A 22,816-nucleotide genomic window follows, 5' to 3' on the forward strand; every position below is an offset into this window, starting at 1 on the left:
CAGAGAAGAAAATTTATTTTTCTCGACAGATTCTGATAGGAGAAAGAGAAGCTTAATGTGGGGTGGGTAGTTCTTTTTTTTTAATCACCATGAAAAATTCCTCCCTGTTAATCTGATGGATGGATTACAGTTTGTCCTTGCATGGCCAGGTTGTATTTTCCATCAGAACTGGAGATTCCAACCCTCATTATATCATTTCTGTAATGCAAATGGTTATGTATAGAAAGAGATTTAATTAATCCCCTGCTGGTTGGTAGCATACCCTAAAGCCAAACAGAGCCAGCAAAGGGAAAGTAGTAAAACACGAGTGCATGGTACCAGGTCACTGACTGTCAGTGGAGTTTCATCATCTGTGAAATATTAACTTATTAACTGAGATGTATTTACTGTTGCAGCTGTAAAAATATTTGTCTGTTGTCCCACCTGGTATGATAGTGAGCTACCTTGCAAGAGAGCCAAGGTCAAAGGCAGTCGCAGGAATCATGCTGTCTGCTCTGGCAGAAATATGCAACAGCCTGAGTGTAGCGATGGTTCTCACTTTAATATGAAAGGACTAGGTTTAAGCTGCCGTCAGTGCAGACTCCAGCATCCAACTTTGCCTGTGGGTCTGTGCCATATGTGCAGCTACATATTCAAGGACAAATTGCAAGACTGAGAGAAAGTGACAAAATTTGAGTGATGGGCTCCTGGTTTCTTGACACTTTTATAATGTAACATTATCTATTTAAAAGATACGGGCTGTATTGTAGGTCAATGAACAAATAGATTTCCAGACTTCCATTTCATATTGTGTGCCTATATGTAGGCAAAAAGCCAGCAGTCTTACTGCTGTCTGAAACACTCCTGTTTTCAGATGCAGTTTCTGTACATGAAAGATGACAATAGAATACATTTTCAGTATCTGTGCGCTAAACAATATATTATGTAAACAGAAAAGTGATCCTTAAAATGACCAGTGTGTCTTCTAGCTTCCTTGCTCCCTCAGAAATGATAGTGAGGATGTAATCCTATTGTGAAACCTGAATCGTAGCATGTGACAGTGTCCAACTGATTTTATATCTGCGTGGTCTGAGATGATAAAATTCGAAGGAAACAAATACAAGGAGCCGTTTTGAAGGAGGGTGTTTGAACCAGCTTTGTGTAGACTCCACGATGCTGAGTTTCTTTCCCAAGGTTCAGTTTTTAACTAGTTGTCTGAAAATCTGCTGATTCTTTTGTCATGTAGAGATCAAGTCGCATGGTTAATAATTATGCCTTGAAATATGGAACTGATACAAAAAATTAACTTTCAGAACAGTCTGTTCATGTCACTTCAGTACTTCAAGATTTAATACGCTTCTTATTTTTTTTGTATCTGTGAAAGAAGTAGTTTCTGCTTCTGAAAGCATGAATAATGTGCAAAAATCTTTTAAAGTGTTCTTATGCCATTTATTACTTCCTATAAATCCAGTATAAATGTAAGCCTGTCGTTTGAGGGTTATGTTGACCTAGAGAGCAGGTGGCATGGAGGCTGGCTGAAGCAATAATGGTAATATATAGAGGTACTGGCAACATGAGTGCCTCGGGAGGCAGATGTGCTGCTGAAGGAGGCAGCCTGAATCTTGGATGTTCTTGTGTTGTTCTCATCAGAAGGGGGGTCTTGAATGAAAAATGTTCTTTAGGATAAACTAGCACATTTACTTAGAGGATTTCAGCTGCACCCTGTAAATAGCGCTTCAGATCAAGTAGTCACAGCTCAGTACTCTTTTATTAGTAACCTTACCTCTTAAAATGTGTTTTCTTTTTTCAGGGTATGTGGATATACAGTACCAACCTCCTTTCTGGAGCTGGTGAAAACCAGTCACGTAACATCACATCCTTCATCATTTGCTATCTAAAATGTTTACTATGAAACTGACTCTAAGTGGAGTTTTACCTTTATATAGGGTACTTGTGAAATGCCATTGAACGTCAGTGTTTCCCATAATTATTTGATCAGTGCTTTGACATTGCCCCAGCATTTTTAGATGTAAGCTCCTGTTTGGTCCCATCACACGCATTAAAGCGTGAAGCCATCTTAAGACCCAGCTGAGTCTCCACCCTGTGTGTGTATCCCTATCTCTGGGAAGCGTTTTTGTTGTCTGCTGTGTTCCCTGGAGGTGTGCAGTGTTCTCCTGACAGTGGATATCCTCAAATAGGTACCCTGAAGTAGGTCACCCGTGCTGTCTGCAGTCTGCTCCTTCCTTGCTTCCGTCTCAAGGCATTTTCTTTCTTCTTCTTCCCTGGGGTGTAGCTTTTTTAGACACTGATGATTCAGGAAAAGCAAAGCTTATAATTACACTGCTCACAGTATTGTGGCTTCCAGCTCCAGTGCTTTTGTACTGGCTCCACCATTCCTGGCCTGGTTTGGAGGATGATAAGGAAGTGCTGTTCCCAGCCATGCTGTGGCAAGGTGGAAAAGGGCGAATAGGGCGCAGGCCTGGTGTTTGTCCTAGGACAGGAAAAGTGCTGCAGGAGTTGGGGTAGGACTTGATGTACAGCTCACGGGGTTTTTCAAGGGGATTTTAAGGCTGACACAAGATGAAGTGGAGTGGAACAACAGGTATAAAAATTGATTGCTTTGATTGTACTCTTTGTTGTCAAGACCACAAAGATATTAAATTCGAACTGCTGGGTATTGATTCCAGAGCTGCTCTGTGTTTGTCAGGGTGGAGGTGCAGAATGAAACCGATTGCTACATGGATAGAATAATATTTCAGGTGTATCGAGATATCACCTGCTAGCACTTTTCTCCTTCCTGATGTGGAAACTCAGTTGATCACAGATTTCAAAGGATGATTTCAGGAACAAAGCCCAAGTGAGTCCTTCTTTAACCTTGCATACAGTGAATCCTGAATTAGCTGCATTATAGGAAGTATTAAAGGTAATATTATTGTGCGAGTAAAACAAATGTACAGTAGTAGAGGAACAGAAAAGGTTTGTCCACTCCTGTTACTGGACCACGATTCCTGTGGTGTATGTCTGTAAGTCACAGTTAACGGACCTGTGCTTTTCAGTGGCTTTTCAGCCCTAATGACTAGAGCAAAGCTTGTAAAACTGAATCCTAAAAGCTCAAAAAATAGAAGGTATAGAGATTTAAAGGTCACTGTTTTCCTTTTTCATCTGTACTATTAAATTCCAGAGTTTTCTACATCCATTCTGAAGTGTTTTGGGGCCGACTGTGTTGGAATAAACAGAAATATGCTGTTTGAATTGAAAAAGTACCCACTGCTAAGCACCTTTGTTATATCAGATATTCTTTAAAGATGATAAATTTAATACACCTGAGGAGATGCTGTAAGAGATACATATATATATAGATGCAAAGAGAGTAATATATAATAACTGTATCTTACCTATATATCCATTTGCAGTGGCAAAAAGCTGTCACTGCTACCTAGACTTCACAGTTGGAAACTAATTCTTTCCAACAAACGGGAGTGGAAGAAGCACCTTTCTAGACTATAAACCACACAACCTGTTATAGATGCTAATGATTTATTATCTTACATACTTGAAATGTTTTGATTAGATCTTGACAAGTTTGTCTGATGATAGGAATTTATTTCGTGATGCTGTAAGCTGTCAGGCTTGTGAGAATTCACACATGGAATTTGCTCAGTGCTGTTCAACAGCAAGGAAATTTCAAAGTGTAGGGAATTTGAAAATAAAACCAGCATGGGTAGGATTTAATGATGCTTTAATGTTTTTTGTAAGTTCTCGTAGCTGTAATTTCTTGGTATCTTTGAAAAACTTTGCCAATGACCAGTATCTGACTTAACAGATCATTGGCAGGTTGTCATTCACACTGTTAATCATGTCAGTCAGCACGTCACCATCACTAAATACGGAAAAGAGATCGCTGGAGATGATGGATTTGTTCTTCTATTGACTATTCTCAATGTTCGGGGGGCGGGATCAGGGATAAAGGAGGCGGGGCCAGCCCCAAGGGGCGGGGCCGAGGGGCGGTGTCAGGCGGGGCTGAGTGTGGGGCAAGCATCGGCAGCGGCGGCTGGCGGGCGGCGGCTGCCACCTAGTGGCTCCGTGCGGAAGCGCAGGGCGGATGTATGGGTGCATGGGGGAAGCACCGACGTGCTGAGATGGACGTTGAAACCCAAACCCGGGGAGGGTTGGTGTGTCGCGGTGCTGTGCGCATCACTGCCTGTGCCTTCTGCGTGCTCGTGGTCTGTGCGACTGAACAAAAACCGTAAAATTTCCGGCCTTCCTCTGCTTTTGGTGCTTGGGCGAAAACCGCTGCTTTGAAGTGGTTGCTGATCTCATTAGCCTTGGATTTCATTTTGTGATAATATGTTAGCTAGCTAGAATAAACAAATTAATAATTAGTTCCACGTTATTTAATTATTTTATTTAGTGTAATCTTGTTATATTTAATATTATTAAAATAAATAAAATAATTAAATATTAAAGTAATGTATACATTTTAAAAAAGCAATACCAAAAGCCCCTCTGTGGCATTAATTTTTCCTTCTGGTGAGAGTATTGGAATATTGGGTACCACGGCTCTGGAAGGGGTGCAGGTACAGTGCTGATGAGGGATGTAGAATAGAACTAATTATTGCTTTATCTGTGTTTAGGCTTTAATTTCAGTTATTTTTGCTCTGTTGATTGCTTAGGACTTTGAGACTGCAAAGGCAATGATTATTCGGACAAAATGAGTTATTTTTATACCCTGAACTACAGTGCTATAGTGTGCAGACTCACATTTTCACTCTGTGCCCAGCTATACCCTGAGCATGTGATCAGAAGGGCCAGCTTGCTACTAATTTTGCTTCAGCCCTTTACTGATAAATAAATGAGTAATACATAATAACAAGTGAAATTAACTGAAGGTTTCCATTCTTTGTTTTTGTTTCAGAAGGAGCTCAGCCTCCCCAGAAGAGGAAGCTTGTAAGTAGAATTATTCTTTATTCATCACTTGGTTTGTTTTGAACATATATAGCTGTTCAGTTGTGGAAATCGTTTAAATGGGCAGATACTCTGTTTTGTCTGTTAGCATTTTCAAGAATCTGTCAGGCACTTGGAAGCAGCTAGCTTGAAGCCTCTATTCATTTCCTTAAGTGTAGCAGGAAAAGCAGTAGTAGTGTAAGCTTACTTCTAATTACCAGCTTGAGCTGATCCTGATACAGAAGTAGCTGCGGTGTTGAGTGTTGCTTGCACTGACATCGCTGAACCGAATCCACAGAAGTCACTGATTATTTATGTGATATGGACAACTTTGATGGCTGCTCTTCAAACAGTCTGTTGACAGAGGTCTGAGTACGTAGCTCCTGGGCCATGAGGTCAGGTGTTTGTGGAGCAGTCACTGTAATGGAGATATTTCGACAACGTGGCAATTGGTGGGGAAAGTAGGCTTTTAAAAGTGTGGTTTAAGCAAAAAAGCATTTCTTCAATACTTTATGATGTTTAAGGACATTTAGTGAGCTATCTTGTGTTTCAGTGGTATTGTGACAGCTTAGCTTCTGCTGTGCTTACAGATTTATGGTGGAAGAAATTGTGTTATTGATTGCATTATATAAAAGAGAAAGCTCTTGTACTGCCTGCTATTGCATTATGATTTTAAATTGTTTCCCAAAGCTTGTAGACTACAGACACGAAGCTGACAGAAGCGTGTAACCTTTCTTCCTCAGGTTTCTGGTTCTAATGAGAAATTATTTCCAGTCGTTCAATGTAAGCTATCCTCTTTGTACAAGAACCAGTGTTTAGAAAATGCTGTGTAGTGCCAGTGATTCAGGACTGAACAATACAAGGGATCAAAAGGCCTTTTTTTTAAGATGGGGCATGACCAGACCTTTTTGTTTCGTTCATATGACAGGGGTGAACCAGCCAGGGAATTATTTAAAGAACATGAAACACGGGCTGCTTATTATATTTTAACCAGCATGCCTTAAAGGCTGACTTAACTGTATGTGGTAGGTTTTTACGAAGGGTGGTGTTCATGATTTGAAGGTCACGAAGGTTCTTAGAACAAATGGTGGAGCAGCGAGTTATCAGTAAGTTTTTGGTTTAATGTAACTCTTACCCATTTTGGTATAAAACTTCTGGAACTGAAACTGAGGATGCCAGAGATATTCCCTTCCTTTGTTCAAGCGTGGAGGTGGGTATGACACAAAACCATTCGTGTACTCACGTTTCAAATATCTGAGATACAAATAGCTTCAAATGCTTTATTTAGTAGTAACTAAACCAAGTAACTGAATGTTTTATTTCTATATTGATGTAACACCTTCAGTTTTCATTACTTCACTTGAGTTTTCTTCCACAAGTGAATGCCTTTTAAGACATCATTATGTGAAGAAATTTAGCAACCTGTGTCAAGAAGATCCAGGCTATAAATTTTGAGCATCAGGTTGCAGCTGTTAGTGAGGCTGAAAATCTATGAAGAATTGAAATGTCTTCTGTCAGTTGCCTGTGTTTTGTAACTGTTTGAGTGCAGTTTCTGGAAGTACAGATTACATAGTTAAGTCTACCAAGTGATTTCTTGTTGTTTGAAAAGTTTAACTATTTAAGCAGTCAATAGTACATGGTGGCCTCTGTATATTTGTGTTAATGCTGTACTGTTAAGCATATGGGTGTTGTGGAGCTGATGTACATGATTTGCATATCCCAGTATCAGAGTGCTTGCTTGATTTAGAAAAAATCCACTGTTAGTCTTGGAATGAGGAATTAGAGGAATTTATGTCAAAAAGTGGAATAATTATAATATGTGTGTGTATATATGTAAAAAATACACATATGTAGAAATTTGTTTAACTGTTCTGTCAGAAAGGTTGGCCTAATGGTGTGCACTTACATACAGACTGTAGGCAGTTCTTGGTTCTTCTGGAGGCTTTTCCTGTGCTTGAATCAACTGAACAGTGAACCTCAGAAGCAAAACTGAATTCTGAAAACAAATTTTATTCTGAAAAGCTGTTGTTCCATAGCTAATGAGCAGGGTTGGTTATGGGTGTAGCTAAGCCCTGATTCATCGACTGTCATTCATTGACTTTTGTTCACTGACAGGAGCAGAAGCAGGAATTGACAGAAGGATGCAGTACCTGGCTTGGAGCCAGAAACCCTCAAGAGGTGCATCCATTTTCTGCACAAACTCCAGCCTTTGTAGCAGTTCAGTACCAATTGCGTTATGTAGAAATACACAGCCCTGCAGCGTTTGTCTGTGTGCTAGTCTGGACCTTGGGTGCATCTACTACTGTTAAACATTGTATTTGGGGAGGAAATAATTATTTTCCATCCAGACTGAAGAAGAATGAAGGCGTGATTGTTGCTGCTTGCTAGGCGATTGCTTTGGTTGATTGTCGAGTTAGAAAGGTTTTACACTGTGGACTAGCTATGGTATTTGTCATCACCACATGTAGAAGGTCAAGCTCTTCCTGACAATGCTTCTTTTTCTTCACCTGACTCTCATTGCTTCATATTTGCCTGGGTCAGTGTTAGTAGTTGCTATTTTTCTGCAGGAATTGATTGTAGGCATAACAACAGTTGATACGCTTGTTTGCACTGAGGAAAAAGAGTGGAGTTAGATGGCTGGCTGGAGAGCGTGAGGAATTTTGTCACCTAAAGAAGGTTTTGGGTAGAGACTGAAGAGAAGGGGTGGTGAAATGGAGCCTGTAAAGTCTGTTCATTAGCAATTCTGCTTCCATATTAGAGGAAGTGAGCACAAGCACAATGTAAATGATGGCTTTGGCCTTGAAGATCTTGTAGTCTAATCGTGAAATAATCAGCACCGAGTGAGCAGGCATATAAAACAGATGGGGGAATTGTATGCATGGTGACATTAAGAGGAATGCCCGATTATTTAGATATCATTTTGTTGTTAATGTGCTTAAAGTGAGTCTGTTTCTGTTAGGGGGATTATATTTAATACACTAAAGGGAAGTATACTCAACTGAGTTGCAGGCTACTAAGGGTTGAATAATATAAGCATGAGAACAAGAACAAGGAGTTATCTTCTCTCTCTGGTGTGGTTCAGTAATCAGAGTTCAAAGTTTTCCTTTGATAAATAATACATATAAATGTATTGGTTATGTTTTCCCCATGCTTTGTTCACAAAAAGTAATTAACATTAATGAATATTTTCTTTAATTTCAAATAGTGAATGTGAAGTGATAGACCCAAACTTTGATCTCCATCCTATTAGTGGAAGTGGTTTAATTATTTCCAGTGATTACCCAGTTCTGTTCTTTGGTGCTCTCTTTGCACAGAGATTGTTTTTTGTATAGTTGGCTGCAGCTTTCAAATGGTTTTGATGTGCACCTGCACTTGAAGCACACTGGAGACATTCCAGACTTGAAAGGACAAAGGTGGGATCTGCGCAGCAAGATGGGGCTCCTGATGAAGTGCTCATGTGCATTCATGTGTATAACACCAACTCGGCGTCCAAGAGACCAGGCTGTAAACTGCACGTTTTCATTGTGGCTGCAGGATGCAACACCGTCTTCTCTCAATTGCCTCCCCAGCTAATCAGCAGTCACTAAATCGAGTTGGGGTTGTGTTTGAACCGTCTGCTTTCTTGTTCAGTACCCCATTTTTAATAAATTCACTTGTTTATAGCATGAACTCTATTGACCTGTTCAGATTGTTATGAGAAATGTGGGTTTATATTTGCCATCCACATGGTTTCCTAGGCAGGGTTGCTAGCCTGGGTCGCTGTGATTTTTGTACTATCTAAACACAAAATTTTCAAGAAGAGAAGATTTCTCTCCTACAGTATATCTAAATTTGAGAAGAGTAATTTCCACAGCAAACTAAATTGGCTAAACCAGTTTCTGATTTCGGATGCAAGTTATTCTTTGCTAATTCTTTCCTGCTGTCAACCATCTGTACCAAATATAATTTTAAAGTCTGTGTGTGGATGGAGGAAGAACACAGGGACATGAGAAACATGAAAAATAATTATAATTCAGAATATGTGCAGTAAAATACACATTTAAATAAATCAGATATTACCAACTGCTCTTTTGAAGGTGATGGGTGCTGATAAATAGTATTTATCTCAAATTTTTATGTCTATCTTTATGAAATGTGGTAAGGAACTTACTAGTGCTTGCTGAAGACGAGCAAGGCTTTTATGGTATTTTTTATTCCTTCTGATCTCTCTTTAAGGCAATTTATGTCCATTGTGGGGCTCGTTTTCTCTCTTTCTCTCTCTCCTGTGCCCTTCCCTCTACTTACAAACCTCTGAAGGTTCTTAGTTTCTGCAGCCTTAGACATTTCATAGGCTGTTTCATTAAACAAGCCTTCATCGTAATTTGTTAAAACTTACCCCCAGTTTCTTGACAGTAAAATAACACACAAACACTCCAAGGAATTCCTTTGGGAGGATATGCTGAATACCAGTTTCTACTTGTCTTATTTTAGAGCTTGGAAACAACAGCAGGTTTGATGACAGGAAAAAAGAATTCTGGCCTTTGGTGCTGGTTTATGTCTTTGTCTTGCCATGCTCAGGTGCTGTGGGAATTTCCTCTGTATCTGCAGAGAAATGGAGTATATCATTCCATTTCTGTTCTCCTTGGTGGCTAAGCGCTTCTGCTGGATGCCATTTCCCTGCCAGGAGCAAGTGGTGTGCCTCAAGCGTGGAGAAGTCAGTGTGCTGGAAATGGAGAAAAAAGCAGTTCTGAAAAAGGAATGGGGAGTTTTGCTTCCTTCTCACTCTGTTCGGTCTTGGATCTGGAAACAGAGTAAGAAATAATGCGTCTCTTCAGTGCTTTCTGCTTGTGAAACTTTGTATGGATGGGGAGAGAAAGCGGTGGTGTTTGCTAACCACCCCATCCTTTTCTGAGCTGCGTAGAAGCAGCCCACAAGCAAGTAGATCAAAAATAACCAGGCATTCTTAAACTGATATGTGGGGCTGGCTCTGGGGGTGGAACGTGCCGAATTACTCCTGCAGGTCTCCGTAGGAGTGTTGCTATTTGTATATTAGGCTTTAAAAATAATGTGAAAGCATTGTTTCCATTAAAAAAGTGATATAGTGAATAAGGGGGATTTTAGTGTTCTGTGTATAGCGTCATCTCAAAGACCAAGAATTTATGGAGGTTTTTATCAGTGACTTAAAAGTAAGAAAAGTCTTTTTTTGCTGTTTTTATTATCAAGTTTCCACTACTTAATCCAGGTTCACATTGAACAAGTATAGTAGAACTGTACATGACATAACAGATTTCTACCTTTTGTGGCTTGCTGTGCTTTCTTACTCTGGAAGCATGGCATGGGGTTGGGGGGCAGAGTTTAGGGGCTCTGGTTGTTTAAGGAACAGCCAACCTGGGCACCCTGGCCCTTACTTTTGGGACTGGCAGGTTCTTCTCCTGATGGGACATAGATTTTGAGAGGTTGGGATCTTGTAGTTTGGGGCACTCCTGTTGTTTGAATCGGGGGAGAATCTGAAGATATATACCTTCCAGGTTGTATCCTCCAGGGATGAAGACAACGAAGATACATCATCCAGGAAAGAATCAGAAGATATATCTGGAGTTGTAATCTGGAATTTACTTGGTTGATGAGTACTTGCTCATGAGAATAGCAGTCTCTACCAGCCTAGAGTCTTCAACACTTTAAAGTCTATCAAATAAATATATGAGGAAATTTTTTTGGGGGAAGCTACCTTCTTGGAAATACACATTTCAAAAGTGTTGGGCATTATTTTGGAGCTGTTCATTAATAGCTGAAACTGATTGAAATTACTTGAAACTGATTGAAATTACCATTTGCTAACAGAAGTGCAAGACTTGCACTGTACAAGAGTGTTGTCTCCTAATGAAGGTGTCCCCCCCCCCTCCCTCCTCCTTCCTTCAGCATTTGGCTCCCCAGGCTGCTGCAATTGCTGTTGCTGTTTTCAGTGGGAGAATCCATAAAGTTTGTAGCAGAAGCACAGCTCTGGAGTTACAAGAAGATGTTTAAGGCTCAAGTTGTGTGTGTTCCTAAGGGGATTGATTACTGAAGAAGGGCTGGTTCACGTGTTCCCGCCGGTCGGGAACAGCTGCTCTTTGCACCGCTGATGACTCTGCAAGGGCTTTGGCGGGGAGCAGCGACTCTATTCCTATCGCAGTGTGAGTTTTCAAGCTGCTATGTGAGATTTCTGCCAGAATCCTTTCAAGTGTGCCATCGCTCCCTTTGGCTTTATGCTTTCCTTTTGATTTGGTGCGAACCACTGTTCCTGCTCCTTGAAGCCCAGGAGAAGTTTGTCGCTGATTTGCTGTGGGCTCAGCCAGGGTGGGTCTGGGCTGTATCGCTGGCTGTGTGACAGGTCAGATGGCCAGTTTGTGTCTTGGACTCTTCTGTGCCTTCCTGTCGTACTCGTGGGCTTCGTTTCCTTTCCTTGGATGCTACAAATAGACTTGTAGAAGATTTTTCTGTTATTTTTCTTTTACAATAGTTAGGTTTTTGATATGAGCTGTGTGATTAATCTGGACCATTACTGAACTCCTGAGCTCTCTCTGACGTTGGGGGTATACGAAGAGCTTGGAACTGCACTGATTGTTCTGTGCTCTGTGTTGGAGTGATAACGGTGGGTTCTCCTTCCTGGCTCTAAGCCTCTTACACGCTGGGAAGAAACATAGTGTATCAGCACAATGATGAAACGGAGGAAACAGAGGCTTGGAGCCCCATCTCTGCGGATCCAGTAAGGACTGTTGTGAAAAATAAATTTCACCTAAATGTTTCAAATTGAAACTATGAAGAAGAACAAGTCAGAATTTTCTGTTTGTTAGAAGTTTCCTTATCTGTGGTGCTTATTTTGGCTGTACACGAAATTTCAGTTGGAAGCTTTACTGTTTTTGTTCAACATTTACCGCAAAGTACAGCCAGAACAGAGCAATATTTGGGTGTTTTTAAATGGGGTACATTGTGGTTAGGCTTTGTACCAAACATGAATGAATATAGTAACTGTCTTTCTCGTTTTATCACTTGTCAGATTTAAAAAGTACTTTTAATAATCTGCCAGGAAGCTATCACGAGCTCAAATCTCCAGGCTTTGTTACCTTTCCTATCTTTTAAGAATGTTATTGGAAACTCTTAGATTTGGAGCAAATAATCTTTACTTACATTGCCACATGTATTTCTACAAACGAACTTTAAACAAGCAGTTACTTTTTAGTGCTTGTGTCCTTCTAAAATGCTTTGAAATCTACTAATGAAAACTGCTATTTATGAAATTTGTAATTAGATTTATTATTTCCATTAGGTAAAATTAAGGAAATTGTATATTTAATACTAAGTTTATAAGTAGAGGAGATTAAATGAATCTAGTGAAGGGAGGAGCAGGGTGTGAGGCAGGCTTAACCTTTCCTGGGTATGGACTCTGTTTAAGCAGAGATTGCTGGTGGAGAGGATGTCCAATATCCAGAGGTTACTTGCTGATGAGTATTTGGATTCATTAGGAAATTTAAAGCAAGGAACGCTGACAAATGTGCTTAACTTCAGGACTTTCAGTGTAAAATGCTAAACAAAAGCTGAAGCACTCCCCAGCTGTCTCTTTTGCTCACTTTTATGTTTAAATATAGTAAATAGAAACTTTTTTCAGCCCTCAGTCAAAATCAGAGTTAGAGTTGTAAGAATACAGTGGCACTAGTTTGTAACTAGTTTGAAACTAGTGTAACAAGTTTCAAATACATAAGCACACTTTACAGTACCAGTATTTGTGTATTAACTTTTACTTTATTTCTAGTGAAGGACATCTCATCGTGTATAGCTCAATAAAGTAGGTGTTAGAACCTCATTTTTGTGTTCATGTTAAAGTCTGTTTGCAGCTTTTTGGAAAGCAGCTACTTTGGGATATTTTCTGTGCTCTCTGTGTATATGGATGCTTGTTGGCTGCTAACCCTGCAACGCACTATAGTGCACAGAACCAAGCACAGAGCTGGGGATCAGTGTCCTCAGCTGTAATCCGGACAGTGCAATGGACGTGCTGTGGACAAGTCACTTGACTGCTTTGTGCCTCAGTGTCCCCATTGCTAAAATGAGGATAAAGCTATTTTGCAGCGCTGCTTTCAGGCTTACTTAGTTGTTCTAAAACACTGTCAGTGCTAACCGTTATTTCCTAGTTAATGGTTTGGTAATTCGTGTTTTCACAGTGGCATACTTCTATTGTTGCCACAGTGTGGCTTGGAACCATGGCTCCCAAATTGTGAAGGCTGTGGTATAAATGGTCAGTGTCTGTATGGGTTGCCATTATCAATTTGTTATTTTTTCCTCAATTAAAGGTTTTACATTGAGGATTTACATTAAATGATGTGTATTCCAGAAAGCCTGGGAATCAGTACAAAAAAAAGGATTTGGCTAATTCCAGCTTGGACCATTTTCATAGTGGAAAAATAACGTTGAATACATACTAAATTGGCTGAAAAATACGTTTTGGTTTGGATGATAATCAGAAAGATTACTTTTGGTCACTTAGTTTATTGCATTTGTTAAGAAGATGTAACTTATATTTTGGAAGTATCTCGCTTTTTTTTTTAATTGAAACAGAAGATGTGATATTGACCCTGATTTATGTTTTTTTTCCTACTGCGGTACCTTGTCAGAATCTCCTCTCCTTTGTACTCCCACTGCCGAGGAACTGATGTTCATCAGCACATGTTCTCCCCTACGTCTGCTCCAGGTCTGCAGCACCTTAAATTCCCATTTAGTGCTGACTGTGCACTTGTTACTTCTCCTCTAGTATTTTACCTGAACTCACAACCCCACAGCAATCCATCTAGTCCGTGCTACAGCCATCCTTTTCAGTGGAGGTAAGGAGAGGTATCGACTAGGACTTACTAACCGTTTGGTGTTTGTGTGACCATTTATGAACTTAAGAAAGATAAAGTGAATTAAGGAATGGGAACCTTTCTACCTGTGTGTGCATGTAAATTCCTGGTTGTACCTTGTGCTCGCTTCCAAGTACATGTGCAGCTTGTACCATGCAGGAAAAGAACCCTCCCAGGCATGGCTGATGTCAAGAAAACCAACTTAAAAGTAAACTGGCGTAGAGTGTCCTAAAAAAGCCCTGCCTAGAACTGTGGGGACTGCACTCTGTAAATCCACGTTAGTTTTTAGAGAAGCCAGCAGGTTGAAGTCTCTGTCTCCCAACACGGTGACTACAAAGAATAATGAGTAAAATCAAGCCTGTTGTTAGCAGGCTTAAATGTGGGGTACAAGAGTTTGTAAACTGAAGCAACTTCAAACCAGCTCAGTCTCTATTAAAGTGTTTGAGAGCTTAACTGGTGTATTCTTCCTGCAGGATTAGCTCTTCCTCCATGTTGTGCTACAGTGGAACATGCTTGGCCATCAGTGGCCCCAGTGGAAACCTTCAGATTAGTCACTAGGAGGAAACTTCACCTAGTCAGGCAGTCACAGGCCAAGGCTAAACCAAGCTAGAGATCTTTGTGTGTGCAGTTATGAAACTGGAACTTGGAGGCACCTACTTAAAACTTGAGCCAGCATAGCCATCAGAGGGCTGGTTTTGAAGTTCACATGCTGCAGTGTGGATGTAGCCGGTCAAATTTCAGTTACTCATCAGGTGGTAATGCAATAGCCCCTGGATCTAGACTGTTATTTCAGAGGAAGATTGCGCTTGCTGGCCAGCTCTTGTAAGAGTAACCAGAAAATGTGAAGTTGAACTATTTTAGGCATCTGTCCCTCTAATGGGCAGTAACATATATCCCATGTGTGGAGTGGAAATCAAGTTGTCAGTGAAAGTAAGGGATGTAGCATGTGTCTGTACTTACTGTGCGCTGCTGCGATGAGAGGTGCTTGCCCAGTGTCCCTGCTGCTTTCCCTGCACATTGGGAAGCACTCAGGGAAAATTCTTAATATGGTGCTCATCAAGGCTGCACTTGCAGTGAGGTGAAGGGCAGTGGCCAGGGAGCAGTCTCTTAACATTTTAATACCATTGTCATCAATATAATTTTAAATACATGTTTGTTATTTGAGGGCGGGTATTGGGTAATGTGCCTTTACAACAGGGTGATTAAACACGATTAAATGCTGTTTAGCTTTGGGGCTAATTCACAGACTGGTAAGTAGCAATTAAGTATCAAAATCAGATTACTGTTAAAGTCAGTTGAGAACTGCTCTTTTTTATTATTGATTAGTTTCAAAAGCTTTTCTGATACTGCTTTTTTTTTTTTTTTCCTCTGGAATCCTTCAATCTTCAGGCTTTTGACAAGGGTCCGTCTATATTTTTCTCTTTAAGAATGGTTCATATAAAAGTCTTAGTGTCAGGTTATATTCTACTGTTACTATTGACTCTTCCTGCTAATATGTTTTTCACATATGGGGACCTTCCAGCCATCTGCTCTCTAAATACTGAATGGTTGATGATTCCCAGATACATGGCTCTGTGTAAGAGCTTAGGTCCACTATAATAACTTTTTATTTTTGTCCTTGTTGCTTTCACCTGTGCAGCTCTTGATCCTGTTTTATCCAGTCTTCCTTTGTTGTAGTTTTGTTTACTTGGTTACAGTGCCAGTGATAGCCATTCCTACTTGCTTAGAGCAAAGGTTCATCTTGGCAAGTTACTGCTAGCATTGATCTACTCAGCTTAACACCCTCAGGTTAGCCAGGCAGTAGTTCATTTCCGTGGATATGCAAGTGCTACTAGGAACTGGTGGAAAAATTAGGCTGAAAAACTTATGCCTTACTTTTAACCATTTCTCACTTTTTACTTCTGATAGACTGCATTTGCAAGAATCTACGTTGCTTGTACTCTACGTTGCATGTATTTCCTGATGTTGATATTTTTTATGTGGACGACGTTGATGCATCTTGGGACAAGTCAGCATGGAAGTCCATGGCCTGTGAAAGAATTAGTCTAAGAATGCAAATATTCTATACATAACCTTTGAAAAGAATGCAAACCTTTCAAAAGAGCAAAAGGAAACGTGAAGTGGCAGCATTACAATAATAAATTTGATAGCAGGTGAAATAAGACTGCTATAGTTGATGCAACTGTGGGTTGTAATTAAGGTCATGTATCTTTAGGAAGAAAAGAGAATGGTGTCCAAAATTAAACTGAAGTATTGAGTCTCATATTTGGGATCTCGCACTCTTCTTGGGGTAGCAGAGAAGTCAAATTACTGAAGGAGAAAATGAGGCCATGATTCACAGCTGGTCCTATTTATGAGTTGGCAAGTCCTTTGTACACCCATATTTGTCCTTTAATCAAAATATGATTTACGGCATTTCTTGATATCAGGTTGCTTAAAAGATGCCATGAATTAATTGTTCTAACTTGGAAGAAATAGGTTTGAGATTACAGACTGTGCATTTCTCTCATTTCAAAAAACCATTACACTCCCTCTAACACCTTTGGCAAGATACAAGCTGGAAATGGATTAATTTGTTTGTGATAACAGGATGAAAGTGTTCAAGTGCCATATTTCTGGCATGTCTGGGTGCTGCAGGTGAGGTGAAGTCTCAATGGAAATTTGCTTTATCCTAACAAATCAAAGAGAAGAATTTGGTTCAGCTGCATTATTCAATGATTTTTCTCACACTGTTTTGCTTTAATGAATTCGTGCTAGTTGTGGAACATGTTCTTATAGGTTTATATGGTAATGATTATTTTTATGAGACTGTTTTCCCTTGGATGTTCTAGTTTTAATAATGTCCATTGATTATAGCTATTAATTTTTTATAGCTTTGCGGAATACTGCCATGGATTTTTTTTTTTTTTCCCATAATCTGGTCATCATCTCTAATGTGATGGTGGTCAGATCCTTGCTGTCTTGTTTAAGTAAAACAAAATGGGAAACCTAATGTTGCTCCAAAATACTTAAGTGTTTGAGCTCAGTACATAATTACTTGATCAGTGTGTAATTACGATGCTATGAGTTTTATATAATTAGGATTTTGTGGACATCTGTGATATCATTTAAGAATATATGAATTTATTTACATAAAAAGCCTATTCTAGGAAACAAGTATTTAATCAATAACTGTGGTAAGTAACAAGAATATATGTAGGCATTCAGCAAATGTACTGGGAGAGCTGCCTGTTAAAGCCTTTTTTGTATAAGCTGTTGCAGTGGATGAGGGGAGACCTATATTTAGTGCTATGGCTTGTTTGGGTGTCTGAGTGTGGCTGGATGTGCAGTGTCCTCAGCGAGTCTGCTCTCTTGGGTTTTGAAGGCTACACATATTTTACAGAAGCAGGGCAGCATCTGTAAATGGGAGAAGTTCCATATTTTTTAGGGAAGATAAAAAAGCATTTCAGAATTCAGACTTAATGAGGTTCTTTATGCTTTTATTTTGAAATATCCAAAAGCTTGTCAAGAGTTGCTGATCGTTTCCTATCTCTACTTAAATTTCCTTTTAGTTAAAAGTCACTTGATACAGGTCTTTAGAATTTATTTTAGTTAGAATTTCCTATTTGACAAATGTCAGAGGATTAATGAAGAGGACTATATTCAGCTTGAATGACATTTGGAAATTGTTCTGGGTTTGCAGCAAGTGATACCCTCCTGGTTTAGTGCTTGGTTTGGTGCAGGTTCTGCTTTCTTAAATGTGTTAAATAATTGGTCAGAGTTGACTGCAAGACAGTATAATGTCACTTTTGAAAACAGAGTAGATAAGCAATTCAGGAATAATGAGCAACAGAACAACTTTGTGAATATATCATTATGCAAAATGTGAAATGGTGAATTTTGAGTAGGTAATCTTTTGGCAACTGAATTGTAATCTACATCTCACATTGAATGAATGAATGAGTTTCCCTGAATTAATTTCTTTTTTAATGGAAATTTTTCTTTTTATTCCTTTTCTTTTCTACCAGTTATTATTCTTGGGAATAGTTTTTCCCCTCTACGGGAAGGAGACTACAGGGGAGGGACATATTGGTGATACCTAAAACTTGGCAAGCTCAGATGTCTTTTTGTTTTTCTTATGCTGATCAGAAACTGGCCATTTGCTTGCCACGTGGTTGGAAATAGTGAGGTGTTGTGGTCTGAATGTCATCATTTTTTCACGTCAAGGCACTGTATAAATGCTAAAATCCCTATATTCTGCCTGGAGCTGCAGTAGCAGAAGAGTTAAACCCTTCAGTTTGGAGCTCGAGGTGTGAATTCCTGTCTCTCTGGCTCACCATTTGGCTGCCCTCAGTGGGACCACTTGTAAAGTATAACCTGGTAGTTTGCCCTGGGAAATCGGAGGCTCCCAAAGGGGAGTATGTACTTGTGACTTGAGAAGTTGGTGGGCGTTAGTGTTTGCTAGCCATTTCACCTATAGTCCAAGTGTTCTGTAACTGGTTTTCTGTATAATTGTTTTTGAAGGCTGGGATCTGCTGGTAAATGAGCTGACTCATTTACTACCCCTACCCTGTTCAAAGCGTTTAGGATGGCTGGGACAAGCTACCAACTTTTAGTAGGAACAAAAAGCTTAGAAGGTTCTTAAGAGACTGTAGTAAATATGGAAGCTTTTCTTTTTCTGTCCTTACTCTCAGATAACAGTGGTTTTCTCAAATGATAGTAGTGTGCTCAGTTCTGTACAAAAAGCCATCCTTCCATATAGTTTCTCCCTCAAAGGCCTTTTGATCTTCAGCATGGATACAGAAACAACCCCTGTGTTGAAAGATTCCTGGCAAGGGCATAATTCTGAGAAAGAAATATATATTCTTAACCAGGCCGTCATGTGTTTATTATTGTTGATGGAGAGTCCCATGAATCTTCCAACATTTGTTTTTAATTGTACTATGAGGCAACCGTGTGCTATTTTTAGTTTTGACTTGGAAAATAGGTGAGTGTGCAGACAGGCCTGTTGACATCCTGTACTGAAACACTAATAGTAGAGATGCAGTAACAGTGAGTACTTAGTGCCAACTTAATGGACTTGAGCTGGGGAGAAGCAGAGATTGGGTGACACAGCTGCTTGCATTAGCATGGGACTGTTCCTGCCTATGAGCAGGAGATAAGTATTTTCTTAAACAATAGCTGTTTGAAGCCATGAGTTGCAATTTCTAATGCAGACAGATAAACCATTTAGTGGATCAATAGCACCCTGAAAGCTTAAGGAAAGTTCAGAATGTAAAGCAGGTTTCAGGGTACCATTGCACCTGTTTCTAAAATTGTATTCCATTTCAGCTGTGTCTTGCTAACCTGCACCATGTTGGATTTTTGTCTCAATTTTAAGCTCTTGTATGTATATTGAAAACTATACCATGCCAGAAGGCCCGCAGCAGAGCTTTTCTTCTGTACTGTATCCTTGTGTGCTCTTTTCTACAGGCTGCATCTGTTCTCCCCTTTTCTTCAGTATCTCTATTCCTGCTTTTGTTCATTCATCTCAGATTTGCTTGTTCTGGTCCTCCAAGTGCTCTTCCCCTCGTTTACCTCCTAAAATTTTGCTGCTTTGGCTAGTGGTTATTATTCTGTCATTCAATCCCTTGTGTGGTACTTGAGAGCATAATCTTCTAACCTAGTTTACATTACACTGTCATTATGAATTATTAATGTTCTAAAATAAAATCTTCAAACAGTAATCTTGGCTGTGGTGAAAGGGCTCTGTGTGCTTTTGTTTTCCTTCCTGTCCTTTCCTTTCTTTAGACCTTCAGGTCTTTAGAGCAGGGATGTTATTGATCCAGCCGTCTGGGAATGACTTGCTGTGCAGTGAGAGTCAGCTTGTCACATCTTTGGGTTGATGAGATAGGCATTTATTTATATAAACACACAAAAAATAAGTTGTGGAAGTAATACTTTTGTGTCTATTAGAAGACTTGGCTGTACAAGTAGAAGTGATAATGAAAATTTGGGTTACAGCTTGTCTGGAAGACGAGGATTGTTTTTTTTTTTTTGTGCTTTCTTTATTGTTCCAGTTTTTGTTCCTGTGATTCTCAGTTTTATTTGTGAAGAGATGAGAAATTTAAAATAACAACAGGTCAGGTTCTAATTCTCAGCAAATGTTTAGGGCAAAAGGGTTCAACCAAAAGAAATATGGTAAAAATCCCTATCAGCTTTCCTCCGCACTTCGTTTTAATGCATCCGTTCATCCATTCTGCTTATGAGACGCTGGAAGAGTCCAAAATCATTAAATGTCCAGTTTCCAAGTGAATCAACGCACAAATATTGACCTGAAGTATTCCTTTTAAAGTCACGAGTATCTGCATTGCCCTTTCAGAGAACCTGCCATTCCTTTGAACAAAATGGAGTTGATTACAGCTGCGTTCAAGCTTTGACATAGAGGAACAGCCCATGGGGACGTGTTCCAGCCTGCACCCCATGCTTAGTGTGCGCAGCCTCCTCTGATACCAAGATGGATCATAAAACTGTGACCTGTCGCTTCTGCAACTCTCCCCTTCCTACTCAGAATAAGGGCAGCTGCAGACTACATCATAGAACGCCACAGTCTGTTTTTTACATACTGTTGTTGTAAGTGGTTGATATTGTAAAAAGTACTTTATTTATTCGTTTTGCAAGTCTGATTTTCTCTGCCTAAAGTTCGTTCTTTGGACAAGCAGGTGGTGTTGCATGCACGACTTATCCGTTTGTTTCCGAGTTCGTGTGTTCTACCAAGTAACGTAACGAGCTAGAAATACTTGCTTTTATTACTAGTGGCAGTTTTATAGAAGCCGAAATTTGGTTTTGTAAGAAAATGTTTAAAAAATTGCATAAATTTTGTTTAAATTTTGGTATTTTGCCCCCATACCTATAAAATTTGTAGAGTGCTCAATTTGCTAATCACTATTTGGAAGATAAGAAAGTAAAGGGAGTAGAAGATGAATATTCCCATTTCTGAACATTTTTTCTTTGTATCTGAGGTGGTTTAAAGATCACTGTTGAGATGGGCTATGTAAGTCATACTTATTTTAAAAGTGAGCATTTCTGTTAATATATTTTTGTTTCTAGCTGTATTATTTGTGCCACTTTAACATGTTAGAGTGTAGTGAGATTTAGCATTTTAAACTTTTAAACTTTGTTATTAATATTTTAAAATGCATTTGTCTCTGGAGGTTGTAGAAATCAGTTAAAGTTTCATACGTGTCTATTCTGTACTTAACTTCAAATCAGAGCATTCAGTTTGGGCTAGTTTATCTTCATTTATTAAATTGGCTTCTGTGTTCTAGACCTCCCTACTTCTACGTACAGGAGGACATACATGTTAGAAGTCATATATAAAGTAAATTCCCTTGTTATAAACACTTCTAAATATTATGTGTATTTTAGGATACATTACTTTTGTAATGCATCACCTTTGTGGGTTTCTCAGAATTACTGTAAAACAGTTTATAGAGGTGTATAAATCTGTACTGTTACAAAAATCAGTTGTCCAGGCTTGTTTTCATGTTCAGTCTGTCTTGTTCATTGTATTTTCTGAGGCTCACAACCTTGAGTAGTTTGTTTGCCTGTTGGTTGATAACATCTTTCCTATACATGAAGGTAGATAAGCTTCTGCTGTGAAAATTCATATTATTCCAAAGGAATAAGTAGTGACCAATTTCTGTTGAAACATCAGTGCCAAATTAGGATGCAGTTCTGCCTTTAAAACTGGATGAACTTTTAATATTTCTTTTGTAGTATACCAGCACCCATGATGTTTCCCAAGCGTGGTTTTGATTTCTTACGTCTCTTCTGTGCCATGGCTTTTTTTTTAAAGTCTATTCTTATCCCGTGCTCTAACTTCATTAAGAATTTATGCTTGAAAATGTAAAATTCATCCTCTTAGTCTGTTCATTACATTAGCATTCCCCTTGCTCCCAGAATAACTCTTCTTAGCCAACATTCTACAAAATAAGCTTTTTGTCTCAGAAAAGCTGTGGTAAATGCAAGGGCTTTACAATATCCTTAACATTTCATCTGAGCCTAAGTGTGTTAATAAAGGAATGGGAAAACAAGCTGGGAAGTGGAAGGTCCAGCACTGGAGGTTCAGATTGGAGGAAACAGCTTGAATTATACCGGGAACCACATCAGATGCCAGAGCTTGTTTTAGAGTTCAGGCTTGATCTGGTCTTCTGGGTAATGTGCTGTCAAGCAGATAAGGGCACTCCCAGCTCACTGGTGACCACATGTAGCCCCAAGCCTGGAGGCACCGTGTTGAGCCTTGGTACTGTGTCTGCGCAGGTTGCTGCTGTGAGATGGGTATGAGAAATTTGCTGTCTTGTATGGATGAGGGACACCCTTTTTGCTGTTGTGAGCTAGTAGTTGTGATCTGGGTAACAAAAGGCCCTCTAATTCACCCACATAAGTACAGCTCCGTTCCCTTTTAGCTGTTTTTTACTCATTTAACCTTAATTGTGTGTGTGTTATTGAGGTTTACTTGTAACCATCCACTGGTAGTTACACTTCAGTCCTCAACCCTTGCAAAGACATAAAGTGTCTCTTAATTTGTCGTTTAAACTGCACACTGCAGTTTTCCTGTAAAACAAGAGGGTAGTAACACCTGCTTTTTCAAATCTGCTGTGCTGCAGCAGTCTTGTTGGAATGGCTTATGGATAATGTCTATCAAGTGCCATGTGTTCTTTGGAATATACACAAAACCCCCTGTTTTAGCAATAGTCTGGTTTTGTTACTCAGTGCAGGGAGCAGATGTGGAAGAATTCTGCAAAGAACTGAAGTTGATGAAGTGCTGTACTTCTCAATGGAGAGGCTGATGCTGGTTGGAGTGTCAGGGGAAGAGATTAAGAAGATATCTTCCTGATTGCAAATGCTGTTGCACAGTAAATTAACATTATATTAAAGGTTAGAAAGTTTTAAGTGCCTTGCGATAAATAATACACGATAAAGATGAAGAAATGCTATGGTGGCAACATGAGGCTCGATGGCGGTTTTCCTTTGGATAAATTTCAGTTGGTGAAGAGGAGGAGGGAAGATCTTTGGATCAGGGT

General features: G+C 39.5%; 1 protein-coding gene across 18 annotated transcripts in view; it reads left to right on the forward strand.

Moving 5' to 3' along the window:
* MAST2 (microtubule associated serine/threonine kinase 2) overlaps positions 1–22,816 on the forward strand; it is a 213,261-nt gene that overhangs the window by 96,836 nt on the left and 93,609 nt on the right. For 12 of the 18 annotated variants that reach the window (XM_057430684.1, XM_057430689.1, XM_057430679.1 and 9 more), the window contains 2 exons: positions 4,895–4,926; positions 13,548–13,754. In XM_057430684.1, coding sequence (XP_057286667.1) covers positions 4,895–4,926; positions 13,548–13,754 — 239 coding nt within the window. Of the gene's footprint in view, positions 1–4,893; positions 4,927–11,415; positions 11,648–13,547; positions 13,755–22,816 lie in introns of those variants that run through there. The other 6 variants (XM_057430688.1, XM_057430690.1, XM_057430697.1 and 3 more) reach the window with 3 other exon arrangements.

The sequence above is a fragment of the Pezoporus wallicus genome, unplaced genomic scaffold (genome assembly GCF_028554395.1).
Source record: "Pezoporus wallicus isolate ANWC-B61680 ecotype Strahan unplaced genomic scaffold, APGP_CSIRO_Pwel_v1 contig_10084, whole genome shotgun sequence".
Lineage (NCBI taxonomy): Eukaryota > Metazoa > Chordata > Aves > Psittaciformes > Psittacidae > Pezoporus > Pezoporus wallicus.